General features: G+C 32.9%; 2 protein-coding genes across 2 annotated transcripts; both read left to right on the top strand.

Moving 5' to 3' along the window:
- The first annotated feature begins 7,817 nt into the window (after window positions 1-7,817).
- LOC145642397 (nematode resistance protein-like HSPRO2) lies at window positions 7,818-9,675 on the top strand. Its single transcript, XM_081693565.1, has one exon. The coding sequence runs from the start codon at window positions 7,940-7,942 to the stop codon at window positions 9,404-9,406; it is 1,467 nt and encodes a 488-aa protein (XP_081549691.1). The 5' UTR covers window positions 7,818-7,939; the 3' UTR covers window positions 9,407-9,675.
- Window positions 9,676-11,706: 2,031 nt separating this feature from the next.
- On the top strand, window positions 11,707-13,564 carry LOC145642396 (nematode resistance protein-like HSPRO2). Its single transcript, XM_081693564.1, has one exon. It carries the CDS (start codon window positions 11,829-11,831, stop codon window positions 13,293-13,295), a length of 1,467 nt encoding a protein of 488 aa, XP_081549690.1. The 5' UTR covers window positions 11,707-11,828; the 3' UTR covers window positions 13,296-13,564.
- The last annotated feature ends 4,320 nt before the right edge of the window (window positions 13,565-17,884 follow it).

Genomic DNA, 17,884 nt, shown 5'->3' with positions numbered 1-17,884 from the left:
AGTTCTCTTCTCTATCAGAAATAGACTACTGTTTTTTTTTTTTTTTTTTTTTTTTTTTTGACGAAACATAAATAGACTACTATTAGAGATATGAGATATTAGAAAATATATGTGTGATATATTTTCCGTAGATATCATTAAGGGGAATAATATACTCCGTATTTAGGTTTATTTTATTTTAAGATATTATTTTGAATATATATTTGATGTATATCTTTTAGAAATATTGTTTCCTATCTTATGAGCCTAAATTTTGTATATAAATACGCTACCTATTAATGAATAATAATCGAGCAATACAAGCCATTCTATTCTATTTCCTCTCTAATTTGTCAACTACAAACATATCGTGATCTAAAGTTATAATTTTCAATAGATTATGTAATTAAAGATGAACTAAAACAACACGAGTGTCGTTTTAATAAAAACAAAACAAACAATAAATATGTGAGGTTGTATTAACAAGAAAGGTACATATTAATTTAGTGCTTACCTTAAAGGTTAGCTTAGTCACATTCTATGGTGCTAGGAGAACGTACAGGATTTGGTAAGAGTCTATTTCAAACATTACTCCCACGTCCACTATACATGCTAAGCAACCAAAACCTGACCATATAATATGCAATTAAATTATCATAAAGTAACAAAATTATATGCCACCTCATCACATTATTATGTGGATTATGAGCAATTTACTACGGCCGCTTTCTTGAGTTAGCTGGACTAACTTTATCTTTGTCTTCTCCAGCCGTGTAAGTCAATCTAACCGTTAGGTTCAACGGTAACTCCACGTGGCTTCATCTTAGCGGTTTTTACTCACCACCATTTCTGCTAACCAATGGTGAGACAAGCAGCTGATGATGAATGTGCTATCTCCTTATAGGGGAGCAAGTGATAAGGCATGCCACATGTCAACAAATATAGGGTGTAGAATTGTCAAAATATTAAGGTTGGTGTATTTGTATTTTCTACGTAGATTTTAGAGTATATTTCCGAAAATTTACATGATGTTTATAAGAAGTTTGTGTTTAAGAGAATTTGCTTTCTTTACCAATTACCGGATACCAGTGTGAAGTATTCTTTCATAGATTTAGAGGTGGACCGAGTCATGTTATGTCAATATGTGTCTCATGCTCAAGTAGGTCATGTCTAAAACAATCTAGCAAATATGTATACTGTGTGATACGTACTCATGTGGATCCGATCTTTTATAAACATAGCTCATGAACAGTCTACCTTTTGTGGTTGTGTCATGCCTAATTGCCAGCATGCTCTCGATCCCTTAATAATTTTCATTTTTTTTAATTAGTTAAAAATTAGAAGGTCAACCCGTTAAATTTGTTTTGGATTTATGTTTAAGTCTAATTTTTACAATATTGTCCATGCATGACCCATGTCCTTTGTGTGCCTCTCGTGTTACATGTGACGGGCTCGTAATGAAATCGTATTGGATTGGAACATTTTCGTGTCATCCCGTGTCTATTCAAACCCTCAAGACTAAATTAAAGTCATGCATGTTTTATGCAATCATTCAATTTGTTATTGATATGATATATATTATCTACTCATTATATTTCTAACTCATCAAAATTTGAATATGTAACGAGTATTATAATGACTTGGATATTGTACATGTGTAGTTTATAGATAAAGCCGAATTTTTGGTTTTTTATTTTTTGGGGTAGGGAGCCGGCATGGTAGATGAATGAAACTAAAAAATAAAAATAAATAAAAATTATACAATAAAATTATTTTTTTTAAAAAAAAAGCTATAATTAATTGCTTGGTTGTCACTTGTCCGGCGTGATTAGTTGGCAAAAAGTTAGCAAAGGAGGGACCCTTCATAAAATGACACGTATACCAAATAGCATCGAAATGTAAATGGCGGTAAACGCGGAGTGCTAACGAAATAGGAAAAATACAGTATTATGAGACCAACCCTTTTGTGGAAGCTAACTATTTTTGGTGGGAATTCGACAATACGTTTTGCCGGGAATTCGACAATACTTTCATTGTGCGGTTTATCCCTAGCTAGCTATTTTTTAAAAATACAATTTAACCTATGTTTCCCCTCAAATTTAACAAAATCTTAAGTAAATCTATAAGATCCTTCAATTAGATTGTCTTTCTTCTTTTCATTATAAAAGAAATATTAGGTTATACCTATATAAAAAGCACTCGTATGATAATTAAATAGAGTTACGAGGTCTGATAGTACTTAATTAAAATTAGAGAGTGTTTAAAAAACTATTTGTATAAAATATAATAGTTTTGATTTCACATTGATAGTGTTGTATGTTTTCAAACCTAATCGTAAAATTCTTTATTTAACCATTGACGATGGTAAGACGAAGTGTGCTACAAAGAAGAAGAAAAAAAATTTCCAAGTCTGCTTAAAGTAAATCCATCAGCCCATAGCCAGTATAGACTTGATCAAATATACTGTAAACTAAAAAGGTTAGAAACAAATCACGACTCTTGACTCTTGAGGTATTGATCGATTTCATATAGCTTTATCGCATTTCTTGCATGGATTGTGCCCTAAGTAAAAATTAAAAGAAAGAAAAAATGAATCAGTAGGTGAAGGAATATGGATCTATTGTAATTCAATAAAATCATCCAAGATTTGATGCAATCTTCTATTGTTGTCTTTAGATGCTAAGTGATGACATATAATCTTAAGAAATTAAGGTTATGATAAAGATGATAATAAACTTCAATATTTTAGTTGCAACTTGCAAGTATATTTTAATTACAAACTTTTTTTGGATAATTTGATGGGAAAGTTACGTACACTATATACGGAGTGTCGGAGTATAGTTATAAAAGAAATTCCCTTAATCAATTACAGACTAGAAGCATGTCGTCCCTCTTTATAAGGGGGAATGTTACTTAATTTCATGCAGCCTTAATTATGGTGTAATATTTTAGCTAGAATGCCTAGAAATGGGTACTATACTTCCAGGATTATCTGCATGACATTGCTTTCAATATTTATAATTATACTATGTATTTAAATTAATAAATGTATCTTGTTATTTAAAGTATATCATAACATTTTCTTTGTGGAACAAACAATAAGGGTATTTTAAGATTTGATCACTGATTTCAATCCGAATACATATGCAAAACTTTAACCAATTGAATTCAAATTATTTGTTTTCGATGGCTTTCATTAACATCATGGGGTCCATATTGCGCCCATCAACAATCCTTCACTCATTGGGTCATTGTATTATTCCTTCCAAATACAGGACGTGTAGGTATAAAACTTGCAACTTGCTTATATTACCAATATTAATTAATTACTTTAATAAAACTTAGAAATTTTACCTTAAGAAAAGACTATACATTTTTACATGAATTATACCCCATTAATCTAATATGACTAATTATTTAGACGAGGGGGTAGGCGCTAGGAGGAAATATTCCATATACATATTGCAAATAAGTAAGAAGATTATGCAAATTTGAGAGCTAATTCCACAATGAAATGATCAGAGAATCAAGCTATAGTAAAGATGGATTGTCCGTATGTAGCATTGTAAGATCTTTAGATTGGACATATTTCAAAAAAAAAAAAAAAAACTTTATCATTAGAGCGGATTTACTCAAATTAACCCTAAAGATATATATGTGCATAAACACAAATTCTCTAATCTATACTGGAACAATTTTAATTCCTACTTATATTTTATAATAATCGCAATAATTTTCCTTTTTCTTATTTAGTAAGGGCTTACATCTATTTTATTATTTCTCTTACCTATCAACCCCATTTAAACTACTTTTTTTTTATTATTATTATTATTATTATTATTATTATTATTATTATTTTTCTCTTCTATTAACAATAAAATATATCCCAGTAATTATAATTTGTGTCAACTCTACTGTAGCAATTATTATAAAATGAATGGATTATACAAATAATACGGAATATTATTGTTGAAATCTAAAAGTAGTCCAATAAAAAAGTATAGACGTGAGCCGACAAATAGCGAAATGTACATGGAATAGGGTGAGTTGGGAGCACATTCCAGCTGGACCCATTCAAAGCCATGCTGCAAGAAAGCATCCGAGGATTATCCATTACTAGATCAACTAACTAACACCCAACCCAACCCAACCCCTTGTTTTTGTTTTTCTAATTTTATTATTTCAACTACTGCCTGTCACTCTCCCCTCTCTTTACAGCCAATGGATAACACCCACCTATTTCACATGTCTTTGTTATATTGCCTTTCACACCAATATGTTTCTGCTCACCATGTAACTTTTAAGCCAACCACTCAACCCCCCCCCCCCCCCCCCCAAGTATTTTTATACCAATATACTCCGTATTTGATACACCCTCTATCCCAAATTAATTGTATCGTGTGCTTTCAAACATACATGATAATAAGTATTAGACATAATTGATCTAGAGTAGTACCTTTAGGAGTGGAGGAAGTATGGATAGATCATCACCAAACAAAATACTACCTCCGGTCCAAATTACTCGCAACTTTGGATATTATTTGTGAGATATAAAATATTCCAAAGTTGCGAGTATGTACTTATGAACAATTTATCTTCTGATTAATACTCATATACTCTCTAGCTTTCCATAAAAAAAAATTATATATTATCGAAAATCATTTCTAAATAAGTTTGACCAATTAAAAAATAAATTAAAAACCGACCAATGAAAATTAAGTATATTACTGGTTATTTTAAAGATGAAACATCCTTATAAATTAAAATTATTGAAATTTGAAAGTAATTTGAGATAGACAGTATAACATAAGCAATATGAATAATTTGGAACAGGTAAAATAATACTTCGTATATCTAATTCTAATTAGTTCATTAATAATAGTTTTCAGTAGTCTAGTCTAAAGAGAGGAAAAAGAATGTGTATAAAAATTGACGAGAATAAAATGCATGGGTACGACTGTAAGGTATTAGTGTATGACCAAAGTCCAAGAGTAGCTTAAACATTCCTTTAATTCTATCCATTTATAAGATAAGGCTCCACCACTGATGCGATAACCAATTTTCCACGATGCTTCCTTCGTTTCCACGTTTATTTTTTTTGTGTTTGCTTTATTCGCATCTAAACGCTATATTTATTGTAAAAAGCTTGTTATTTGGCTGGATTTGTTGTAATTATTAATTTAAGATATCCGTATGTATGTACCCGCCATTATAAAGCATTAGGTTCCTAAATTAAATTATATGATTAATACCAGTAGATTAGTCTCGTGTGTTTCATAATTTATTTAATATGAAGTAGTTTTATTACTCCGTATTATACAATTATTATTTGTGTATAAATGAGTACTCGTATCAATTACTCCGTATTTTTTGTTCAAAAAGTTTATAATCATATTGAGGATAAATTAACCTTAATTCTATCGATCAACGTGTGATTTATCCATAAATTTTCAACTCAATTCAATTTTAGAAAGTATATTTAATAGTACGGAGTACTTACATCACCCTAACTAAGGGCTACGTATAAAATTATCATTTCATTAATTTTTTTTAAAAAGAATCATTACATTTTTTATAGGAAAATTTGATTTTAATAATCTAACCTTTAAGCTATTTTTTTTTTTTTTTTTATTATTATTATTAATCCAACCTTTTGATTATTCTACAATAATCGAAGCTTTAGGGGGTGTTCTATTCTATTAGGTCAAATAGGTCACTTAGCTATAATAATAAGTCACATGTTCAAAAAATATTTTTGATTTTAAAAAAGTTAAAATAAAAATAAAAATAAAAATAAAATCTTCCTCCATTTTTTCCCTTCCTCTTCATCTTCTTCCTCCCTTCCACACCTCAGCTCCATGAGAATGGCTCCATTTCCGGCCAGACCTACGCCCACTACCTACCTACACCAGCAAGGAACCCCACCCCACTAGCCACCACCTAGTCAAAACCCAGACACACGACACCCAACCACCTAAAACCCGAACCTTGAATCCAGAAACCCCCACCCACGCGAAACCAGATCGAAAACCCATCCATCCTCCCCCAAACCCTTGCTCAAAAGTCAAAAACTCAAAACCATCGAAAACCCCTACCCCACAGCCGATTTTTGGGTTTTCAGGTGTTTGGAGTAGTTTTCGTAGCGAAATTTGTGGGTGTCGGGACGAATTTTTCCCAAAACCATCGAAAACCTGACCCTCTCCCTTCTTTATCTCTTTGTTTTAATTACCCTCCATTTGCAAGAAATCTTTGATTTTCAAAACCCTAGATTTTACCCCCAATTTGATTAAGGTTTTGCAAGATCAAGAATGGAATTTCCTCAAGAACTCAATGGTTTCAGCAAAAAATCAATCGATTATACTATGGGATCGGATTTGGAATTATGAGTTTTGATTTGTACTCGATGGTTTTGATTTAAAAATCTCGATTTTGATTAAGAATTCGGATTTTTGTAGGGTGAGGCGGTGGGTCGCCGGTCTGGGTGGTGGTGATGGTCATCGCCGGTCAGGATGGTGATAGTGGTGGTCGTCACCGGTCAGTGTGGTGGTGGTGATAGTCGTCAATTAGGATAGTGGTGTCAAGGTGTTAGTGATTGACTGATTGGTGGCAAGAGCGAAGATAGTAATGAAGTATTAAGGGCATGATTGTCCATTCACATTAAATGTTGGCGATTTTAATCATTTTAGATGGCGGTATTATACCCTCTTTCATAAAAGAAAAGCACAATATTACCAAACGAACCTTAAATAATTTTTGATTAATCGACTAAAATTACCCTATTAGAGCACTCACACAGTCACACTAGTGAGCAAAAAAAAATTTGCTCATTCTCTCTCTAGCCACTTTCTCTCTTTTGCCAACCATGAGAATTTTTTGTGTGCAAATTTTATCCCATTAGTGAGCAAAAAAAAAAAATTGCTAATCAATCTCTCTCCTACTTTTTCATATACCCCACCAACATTTCTCTCTCTTACACATCACCAATTATTATTAATTATGTTTTGGTTAAATAAAGTTTAGTGCTACTAATTACAATTATACTATTATTTAACTTAATACAATTATTAAATATTAATTAATAATATTGAATTTTAATCGCTAAACAATTATAAATTATAAATCTCACTAGAAATGGGAGTAAGAATAATATAGAGTGTTTTTGTGATTTTTGAAATTATACCAAAATATGTCAAAATGGATCTCTATTTGCAGAGAGAAAAAAAATTATAACTATTGATGATTTTTTTTTTTTTTTTTTTTTTTTTTTTTTTTTTTTTTTTTTTTATAACTATAAATCGTTCAAAATAGCCGTTTTAAATTAATTACCTTAAACGGTAATATTTGCTAATTAGAGGAAGAAGCTGACAGGGAAATTGGAGAGTTGCTGGGCCCCATGTAATTACTATTCATCCTCAAATTTGCTCATAGGATGAGCAAAATAAAAAATGCTCATGAGCATTTTTCAATATGTTGATTGATGGGGAATTATTTTTAACAAATTTGCTTACCATTTTTGGTCATGAGCAAAAAAAATGCTCACTGATGTGAGTGTTCTTAATGAATTCTTTTAAAAAAACTACGGGGTAAATATGGATAATGCAAATACAGGTATTTTAAATTTAAATTCAAATTTAAAATACTCCATAGTAATCTATCCAGAATCTCAAACCGCCAAAAATTAAATAATTGAAAATCCATTTCCTTTTTCACTTTTTCATTTATTTTTTTCCTCCTTGGGTACACGATTTCGCCCTTGTACGCCAGCCCTTTCCACACGGCTTTAAAACTCGGTCCCATTCTTCACAGCTCCACCTATATATACCTCCTTCCTCCCTCTTCTTCCTTTCTCAGAGACAAACCCTACAACAACAAAAATCTATCTTATCCAAACTCATCTTTCTCTCTCCTCTATCCTCTTTCTCTCTCTAAAAACTCAATTTTCAAACAACAATAACAAAAAATGGTTGATTTCGATTGTAAAACTAAAATGGTACAATCAACCCCAAATCTCACCAAAAAATCCCCCAAACTCACCCCTAAACGAACCACGTCAAACTCCCTCATTTCTCCGGTTCCATTCCCCGCCGGAGAATTATCTCCGGCGTCGGAATCATCTTGTTTAGCCTACGAAAGCTATCTCCGCTTACCGGAACTCCATCTGTTATGGAGTTCCGTCGAATTTCCGGGTTGGGAAAACGAGTCCATTATTCGACCCGCTTTACAAGCATTAGAAATCACATTCCGGTTCATTTCACTCGTGTTAAACGACAACAGACCGTATTTGAACCACCGTGAATGGAACCGGAGATTAGAGTCGTTAGCAAGGGATCAAGTCGAGTTAATCTCTGTATTATGTGAAGACGATGAGACACGTGGCGCAGCGCCGATCGTTGATTTGAGTTCATCGTTTGGTGAGGTGGTCCCACAAACTGGAAGTTCCGCTGAAGTTTGGAAATTAGCAGATAATGAACACAATATTACGGTGGTCTGCCGTAGTAGCGAAGCAAGTCTGTTACCGCGTTTAGCCACGTGGCAGAAATCGGAGGAGATTTCTTCCAGAATATATTACGCGATTGAGTCGGCTATGAGAAGATGCGCGTATACTTTGGGCCTGGGCGAGCCCAACTTGGACGGAAAGCCCAATTTGGATTACGACGCTGTTTGCCGACCGTGTGAACTGCACGCGCTTAAGAAGGGTGCGTTGGATCATATCCCAAACCCAGAAAACCAGATATTATTCACGATTCACCAGATTTTCGAGTCATGGGTTTTCGCAGCGAAGAAGCTGATCGTCCGAGTAGGAGAGAGGATCAGCAAAGAGGAATTCAACAAAGCAACAGACGATTGTTGGATTCTAGAAAGAATCTGGAAGCTTCTAGAACAAATCGAGAGTCTTCACCTACTAATGGATCCCGACGATTTCCTGCAATTAAAAACGCAATTGAAGATGAAAACGACGTCGGATTCTGAAACCTTTTGTTTCCGATCAAAGGGGTTAATCGAGATAACAAAGCTAAGCAAAGACTTGCGACACAAGGTACCGGAGATTCTAGAAGTGGAGGTGGACCCCATGGGAGGGCCGGTGATACAAGAATCGGCAATGGAGTTATACAGAGAGAAGAGAAGGTTCGAGAAGATTCATCTGTTGCAAGCATTTCAAGGGGTGGAATCAGGTGTGAAAGGGTTCTTCTTTAGGTATAAACAGTTATTGATGATTATGATGGGGAGTTTAGAAGCCAAGGCTAATTTCGCTGTCGTGGGTGGTTCTGAGTCGTCCGATTTGTTGAGTCAGATCTTTCTAGAACCAACTTATTATCCTAGCTTAGATGGGGCTAAAACTTTTATTGGGGATTTTTGGGAGCACGATCAAACACTTGGTAACGGTAATGGTTTGGATAATCGGAGAAATCGGACGGCTAAGCATTGAGGGTTGTAATGGGAGAACGTGGGACGGAAAGTGGTGGTGGTGGAGTTGTCGGTGAGACGTGGGTACTTTAAATTACTATTGATGTTGAATGTGATATACGGGGTCATTAGTGGAATATTGGTTTTGTGTATATTATTATTAGGTTAATTTTTTTGGATTAATTTTTTTCTTTAAAAAATATACAAGTTGTATCAGTAAAATCGTGTATTAGATGAGTGTACCATGATTTTTTGTTACAACTTTAAATGATATTCTTCAATCTTTTTACTCGTTCTTTGTTGGACACAGCTATACTTTGTGGGGTGACTACTATTAGAAGTATCCATTCAAATCAACATTTCAAAAAAATCCAAAAAACATTTCAAACAAATCCTAAATTGCTAAATCAATAGTGTGAAAATAGAGTTATTTAGATTAAAGATTGTCGGATAATTGGAGATTTGTAAATAAAATTCCCAGGTTAGTGTTGGATAATTTGGAGATTTTATAAAGAAGTCAGAAATTATAACTAATACAATAATTTGTCGGATAATTTAAAATTTTTATAAAGTAGAAATAACAATGTAAGTATTTAGAATAGCGACGTAGTATACATGATTGCTTATGTACAGATGGGTACACTGTATGTTATAACGTGCATGCTTGTATAGTCAAGATTTTTCCAAGAGATGAAAGTTGAAATTACTCCGTATTAATTAACACTACGAGATAGTTTAAAGAGTATTTAAAATAATGGTGTATATATACGTTTCTCACATGCTGATGTATATTACAACTTGCACGCTCCTGTAGTTTAGATGCTTCCAAGAGATGGAAGGATGATGTACATATATAAGACTATTGACTTTTAAAGACTAATCGTTATCCTTTAGCTTAAATTGCATTGTTTTTCAACACAAACCATGAATATTAAAAGTACTTTCCATTTTGCTTGTTGATGGGTTTATAGTCAACAAACGAAAACTTAGCTAAGTAAAATGTATACAAAAAGATAGCATTTTCCAGGACATTTCTTACAAAAACGTTTCAAAAAAACGAAAATTCATAAGAAGATGCGTATTGTCGGCATTTGAAGATATATAGTGGTGGTTAGTTGTTAAAATGATGGCTATTGAATTTTCTAAAGCATAATGTAAATTTGGTAGAGGTTGCCAACTGGAAAATGTATGTTTATCTTTTATGTTATACTCTTTATGTTAAGTAGTTGAGATTTGAAGATGAAAAAGATGATGACGAAGAAGAGTTTATGTAGAGGATATGCTTAAGATGCCATGAATCATGCTAATTAAGTAGATAGAGCCAGAAAATATACAAGTATAAATTAAATGAGAATTTTTTGTGTGCAAATTTTATCCCATTAGTGAGCAAAAAAAAAAAATTGCTAATCAATCTCTCTCCTACTTTTTCATATACCCCACCAACATTTCTCTCTCTTACACATCACCAATTATTATTAATTATGTTTTGGTTAAATAAAGTTTAGTGCTACTAATTACAATTATACTATTATTTAACTTAATACAATTATTAAATATTAATTAATAATATTGAATTTTAATCGCTAAACAATTATAAATTATAAATCTCACTAGAAATGGGAGTAAGAATAATATAGAGTGTTTTTGTGATTTTTGAAATTATACCAAAATATGTCAAAATGGATCTCTATTTGCAGAGAGAAAAAAAATTATAACTATTGATGATTTTTTTTTTTTTTTTTTTTTTTTTTTTTTTTTTTTTTTTTTTATAACTATAAATCGTTCAAAATAGCCGTTTTAAATTAATTACCTTAAACGGTAATATTTGCTAATTAGAGGAAGAAGCTGACAGGGAAATTGGAGAGTTGCTGGGCCCCATGTAATTACTATTCATCCTCAAATTTGCTCATAGGATGAGCAAAATAAAAAATGCTCATGAGCATTTTTCAATATGTTGATTGATGGGGAATTATTTTTAACAAATTTGCTTACCATTTTTGGTCATGAGCAAAAAAAATGCTCACTGATGTGAGTGTTCTTAATGAATTCTTTTAAAAAAACTACGGGGTAAATATGGATAATGCAAATACAGGTATTTTAAATTTAAATTCAAATTTAAAATACTCCATAGTAATCTATCCAGAATCTCAAACCGCCAAAAATTAAATAATTGAAAATCCATTTCCTTTTTCACTTTTTCATTTATTTTTTTCCTCCTTGGGTACACGATTTCGCCCTTGTACGCCAGCCCTTTCCACACGGCTTTAAAACTCGGTCCCATTCTTCACAGCTCCACCTATATATACCTCCTTCCTCCCTCTTCTTCCTTTCTCAGAGACAAACCCTACAACAACAAAAATCTATCTTATCCAAACTCATCTTTCTCTCTCCTCTATCCTCTTTCTCTCTCTAAAAACTCAATTTTCAAACAACAATAACAAAAAATGGTTGATTTCGATTGTAAAACTAAAATGGTACAATCAACCCCAAATCTCACCAAAAAATCCCCCAAACTCACCCCTAAACGAACCACGTCAAACTCCCTCATTTCTCCGGTTCCATTCCCCGCCGGAGAATTATCTCCGGCGTCGGAATCATCTTGTTTAGCCTACGAAAGCTATCTCCGCTTACCGGAACTCCATCTGTTATGGAGTTCCGTCGAATTTCCGGGTTGGGAAAACGAGTCCATTATTCGACCCGCTTTACAAGCATTAGAAATCACATTCCGGTTCATTTCACTCGTGTTAAACGACAACAGACCGTATTTGAACCACCGTGAATGGAACCGGAGATTAGAGTCGTTAGCAAGGGATCAAGTCGAGTTAATCTCTGTATTATGTGAAGACGATGAGACACGTGGCGCAGCGCCGATCGTTGATTTGAGTTCATCGTTTGGTGAGGTGGTCCCACAAACTGGAAGTTCCGCTGAAGTTTGGAAATTAGCAGATAATGAACACAATATTACGGTGGTCTGCCGTAGTAGCGAAGCAAGTCTGTTACCGCGTTTAGCCACGTGGCAGAAATCGGAGGAGATTTCTTCCAGAATATATTACGCGATTGAGTCGGCTATGAGAAGATGCGCGTATACTTTGGGCCTGGGCGAGCCCAACTTGGACGGAAAGCCCAATTTGGATTACGACGCTGTTTGCCGACCGTGTGAACTGCACGCGCTTAAGAAGGGTGCGTTGGATCATATCCCAAACCCAGAAAACCAGATATTATTCACGATTCACCAGATTTTCGAGTCATGGGTTTTCGCAGCGAAGAAGCTGATCGTCCGAGTAGGAGAGAGGATCAGCAAAGAGGAATTCAACAAAGCAACAGACGATTGTTGGATTCTAGAAAGAATCTGGAAGCTTCTAGAACAAATCGAGAGTCTTCACCTACTAATGGATCCCGACGATTTCCTGCAATTAAAAACGCAATTGAAGATGAAAACGACGTCGGATTCTGAAACCTTTTGTTTCCGATCAAAGGGGTTAATCGAGATAACAAAGCTAAGCAAAGACTTGCGACACAAGGTACCGGAGATTCTAGAAGTGGAGGTGGACCCCATGGGAGGGCCGGTGATACAAGAATCGGCAATGGAGTTATACAGAGAGAAGAGAAGGTTCGAGAAGATTCATCTGTTGCAAGCATTTCAAGGGGTGGAATCAGGTGTGAAAGGGTTCTTCTTTAGGTATAAACAGTTATTGATGATTATGATGGGGAGTTTAGAAGCCAAGGCTAATTTCGCTGTCGTGGGTGGTTCTGAGTCGTCCGATTTGTTGAGTCAGATCTTTCTAGAACCAACTTATTATCCTAGCTTAGATGGGGCTAAAACTTTTATTGGGGATTTTTGGGAGCACGATCAAACACTTGGTAACGGTAATGGTTTGGATAATCGGAGAAATCGGACGGCTAAGCATTGAGGGTTGTAATGGGAGAACGTGGGACGGAAAGTGGTGGTGGTGGAGTTGTCGGTGAGACGTGGGTACTTTAAATTACTATTGATGTTGAATGTGATATACGGGGTCATTAGTGGAATATTGGTTTTGTGTATATTATTATTAGGTTAATTTTTTTGGATTAATTTTTTTCTTTAAAAAATATACAAGTTGTATCAGTAAAATCGTGTATTAGATGAGTGTACCATGATTTTTTGTTACAACTTTAAATGATATTCTTCAATCTTTTTACTCGTTCTTTGTTGGACACAGCTATACTTTGTGGGGTGACTACTATTAGAAGTATCCATTCAAATCAACATTTCAAAAAAATCCAAAAAACATTTCAAACAAATCCTAAATTGCTAAATCAATAGTGTGAAAATAGAGTTATTTAGATTAAAGATTGTCGGATAATTGGAGATTTGTAAATAAAATTCCCAGGTTAGTGTTGGATAATTTGGAGATTTTATAAAGAAGTCAGAAATTATAACTAATACAATAATTTGTCGGATAATTTAAAATTTTTATAAAGTAGAAATAACAATGTAAGTATTTAGAATAGCGACGTAGTATACATGATTGCTTATGTACAGATGGGTACACTGTATGTTATAACGTGCATGCTTGTATAGTCAAGATTTTTCCAAGAGATGAAAGTTGAAATTACTCCGTATTAATTAACACTACGAGATAGTTTAAAGAGTATTTAAAATAATGGTGTATATATACGTTTCTCACATGCTGATGTATATTACAACTTGCACGCTCCTGTAGTTTAGATGCTTCCAAGAGATGGAAGGATGATGTACATATATAAGACTATTGACTTTTAAAGACTAATCGTTATCCTTTAGCTTAAATTGCATTGTTTTTCAACACAAACCATGAATATTAAAAGTACTTTCCATTTTGCTTGTTGATGGGTTTATAGTCAACAAACGAAAACTTAGCTAAGTAAAATGTATACAAAAAGATAGCATTTTCCAGGACATTTCTTACAAAAACGTTTCAAAAAAACGAAAATTCATAAGAAGATGCGTATTGTCGGCATTTGAAGATATATAGTGGTGGTTAGTTGTTAAAATGATGGCTATTGAATTTTCTAAAGCATAATGTAAATTTGGTAGAGGTTGCCAACTGGAAAATGTATGTTTATCTTTTATGTTATACTCTTTATGTTAAGTAGTTGAGATTTGAAGATGAAAAAGATGATGACGAAGAAGAGTTTATGTAGAGGATATGCTTAAGATGCCATGAATCATGCTAATTAAGTAGATAGAGCCAGAAAATATACAAGTATAAATTAAATGTGCTTACTTTAAAAGTTTTTTTTTTTTTTTTTTTTTTTTTTTTTTTTTTTTTTTTTTTTGAAATCAATCATGTTACTTTATTAGACTCATGCATGTTATGTAGATAGATGGATGGATGTATGTATTGTTTGGTACGGCCCCCCACATTACTCATGCATTGCACCTAATTTCATCACAGCATTTTTTATGCCCATGTATTTATGTCAAGTCTACTGTTTATACCGTATGAGAGACAGTCTATGAGTTGTTCTAAATTTAGGTATGCTCATGAAATTTCGTAGGTGTGTGGTCAATTTTTTATTGTTATGTGCAATTTTGGAATATTTTATATCTCATAAATAATAGTCCAAAGTTACATGTAATATTTACCGGAGATAATATTTTCTTAGATTTTAAGTCAATAAGGAAGAAGTTAAGATGGAACCCTTGTCAAAAAAAAAAAAAAAAAAAGTTAAGATGGAACAAATTGTAGTATTGTACTATCTAATCTGGCTTTTGACTACTTAAATTGATTTTTAAAAAACCAAACACCAAGAATTTGATCTTTTGAAGCATGTATGGATAATTGGATAGTGAACAATTAAAGCATAATGGATTAGAGGAGGAGTTATAGCTTTCATGCACAGTATGATTTAATTGATTTTCCCTTTTATAGAAGTATCTTGAAAATAAAGATTTCTTCTTTGTCAATTCCCTATTTTCCTCTAGTCAAGTTTCTTCCTCCTAATTCTTTAATTTTGTCCCACCATATAAATAGCTAACTATTATATGTTTACAAGATTAAATGTCTTGTAAACATAATCAAGCAATAATAATGACCAAGATTAAGCTTATTGTGGTGAATATTCTCTTTATAGGTCTAATGAAGTCATCTTTGGTAATTTTTCTTATGGTATTACTCAAACGTGATTCCATTCCTATGATAAAAAGGAAAAAGCATTGAATTGCGGAAGCTAAACAAACAAACACAATTAAAGTGGAAAGCTGGATAAAATCATGCATGTTTGCTGTAGCTTTACGGAAAGAAACCAAGTCACCATTCACCAAGCCACAGATGTTTATGGAATTACGGATTTTTAATCACGTTACTAAGCATTATCCTTTTAACAAACCATTATTTGTACTCCGTTTGCCTTTACACAATACGGAGTAATTCGTATCTCGTATGTCACATGATGACATGACCAATGAACCACATTTAACTTAGGATCTGTTCTCTTCAACTTATTTTCAGTTCAGTTCAACTCCAATAAGTTCAGTTTAATCAATCAAAACAGACCCTTACTACTATATATATACTCGTACAACATTATTGTAGTAGTCTATCTTTTACCATATAAACATTACTTTTTTGTCTTGTCAATGCTATAAATAATTTAAGTTCTTATAAAAGTATACTTAATGTATATTGTAGAGCTTATTGTATAATTTAACTTACTAAATATAGAAAGTAATCTATTATTGCTAACAAAGAAAGTGTAATAGATCAAACGTGTAAAAGGATAACACCATCTTTTAAAAAGAAAAACCAATTATATGTACTTTTCCCATATTAAAGGAGGATGGGGAAAGGAGGACCATAGCTAACCTATTTAATCATGAAAGGCCCTAACCCAAAAAAAAAAAAAAAAAAAAAAAAAGGAAAAAAGGGGAAGAATATGGTAGATTGTAGTTTGCACACTGCTTTTCCAAAGCATAATCTTATCTAAAACGTTTATCACCTTAGCACATTCGAACCCACCGTATAACTTTAGCTTATACATACGAATAAGAATATATTTTTCACTTTGAGCATATGTTTTAACTTCTTGGGGTTACTCCATGTTAGTATTATTGAATTGATTACTTTTTTTTGGAGCAAAGAACCGAGGCTATAACTTTATAGCACAAATTTCGACTAGTAAATTAAAGTCGAAAATTAATTGAAGTAATTGATATGGATGCCAACTAATTTAATTGGTTAAGTTTTAAAGTTAATAGCTAATACTTTAGCATTTGACATCGAATTCCATCCGCTTTTAGCCAACGGATGAATTGATAACGCTAAACAAATACGAAGTATAAAGTAGATTTAAGGGTAGCATTTTGAAGGTGAAATTCTCACTTTATGTACTTTTACTAATCTAACAACTACTTTTACAGAACTTTTGAGTTTTGACATAAATTTGGAATGTGCATCTTTAGTTGGGTTATTATAAGCGAACCTGAATCAGGGTTGAAATGTTACAGTCTTGGACTACTATATAAGTTTGGGCTATATATAAATTATTTTGGGCTGGATTCGAAGTTATATAGGAATTTCCCATTTCCACATGGACTTGATCATGTTCAATTCTAATCATCAATACCATTAAAATAATCATTTTGTCTCCCTAATCTGTACTTATTCTAATAATTTTGCTTTGGTAGCTTGTATTTTGAAGATTTTTAAAAATTGTTTTACTCTGCGAATTAGATACTAATATATACTACCTCCGTTTTTATTTAGTTGACACGTTTTGACTTTAGCACTATTCACACACCTTTCTTTGACCATGTTTTGTGCTTTATACGTAATGAAAAATATAGTCATGTGGGATCTTGTTAGATTCGTCACGTTATATACTTTCAAAATATCAACTTTTTATAATTTTTGCTTATCGATAGTTAATGACATTAATGATTGAATAAGTGCATTGACAAACGTGACTAAAGAAACATGTCAACTAAAAAGAAACGGAGGATGTATAAACCATCAATTAATGTAATGAACAAAGTCATTAAAGCATTAGTATATTCATATCATGAATATCATCCGTATAGATTCATTGTTTCATATAGTATATAGATTCCAGTAAACATCTTTCAAAACTCGATAACCATTTTCACTCTTAAAACCCTTAAAATAAGGCGAAAAAATGAGGAAGGAACCCCTCAATGAGGCAATGAGCTAACAAGAATGATACTTGCCCCATTTAAAATTGTTGAATTTATGCATTGAAAACCGTGAAAATAGAACTAGCATAAACCAATGACAGTGTACAACATTATATGGGACTTTTAAGGCCTTTAAATTCGTAATAGATGGCTCTTATCTTAATTCACTAAATCATTGGAAAGGAATTTTCGAGTCCATATCATAAAACTTTATGAGATGGAAATTAAATATAAATATGACCGTAGTAGTTTGAATTAGGCCCACTAACATTTCTAACATAACAGAATCTCCCTTGGGCCTTGGCCTTTGTCTTTGCTTCTCTAAAATTGCAAACATTTGCTTGC

Source organism: Chenopodium album, chromosome 8 (assembly GCF_948465745.1).
Source record: "Chenopodium album chromosome 8, dcCheAlbu1.1, whole genome shotgun sequence".
Classification (NCBI taxonomy): Eukaryota; Viridiplantae; Streptophyta; class Magnoliopsida; order Caryophyllales; family Amaranthaceae; genus Chenopodium; species Chenopodium album.
This window is presented reverse-complemented; position numbering and strand designations above follow the sequence as displayed.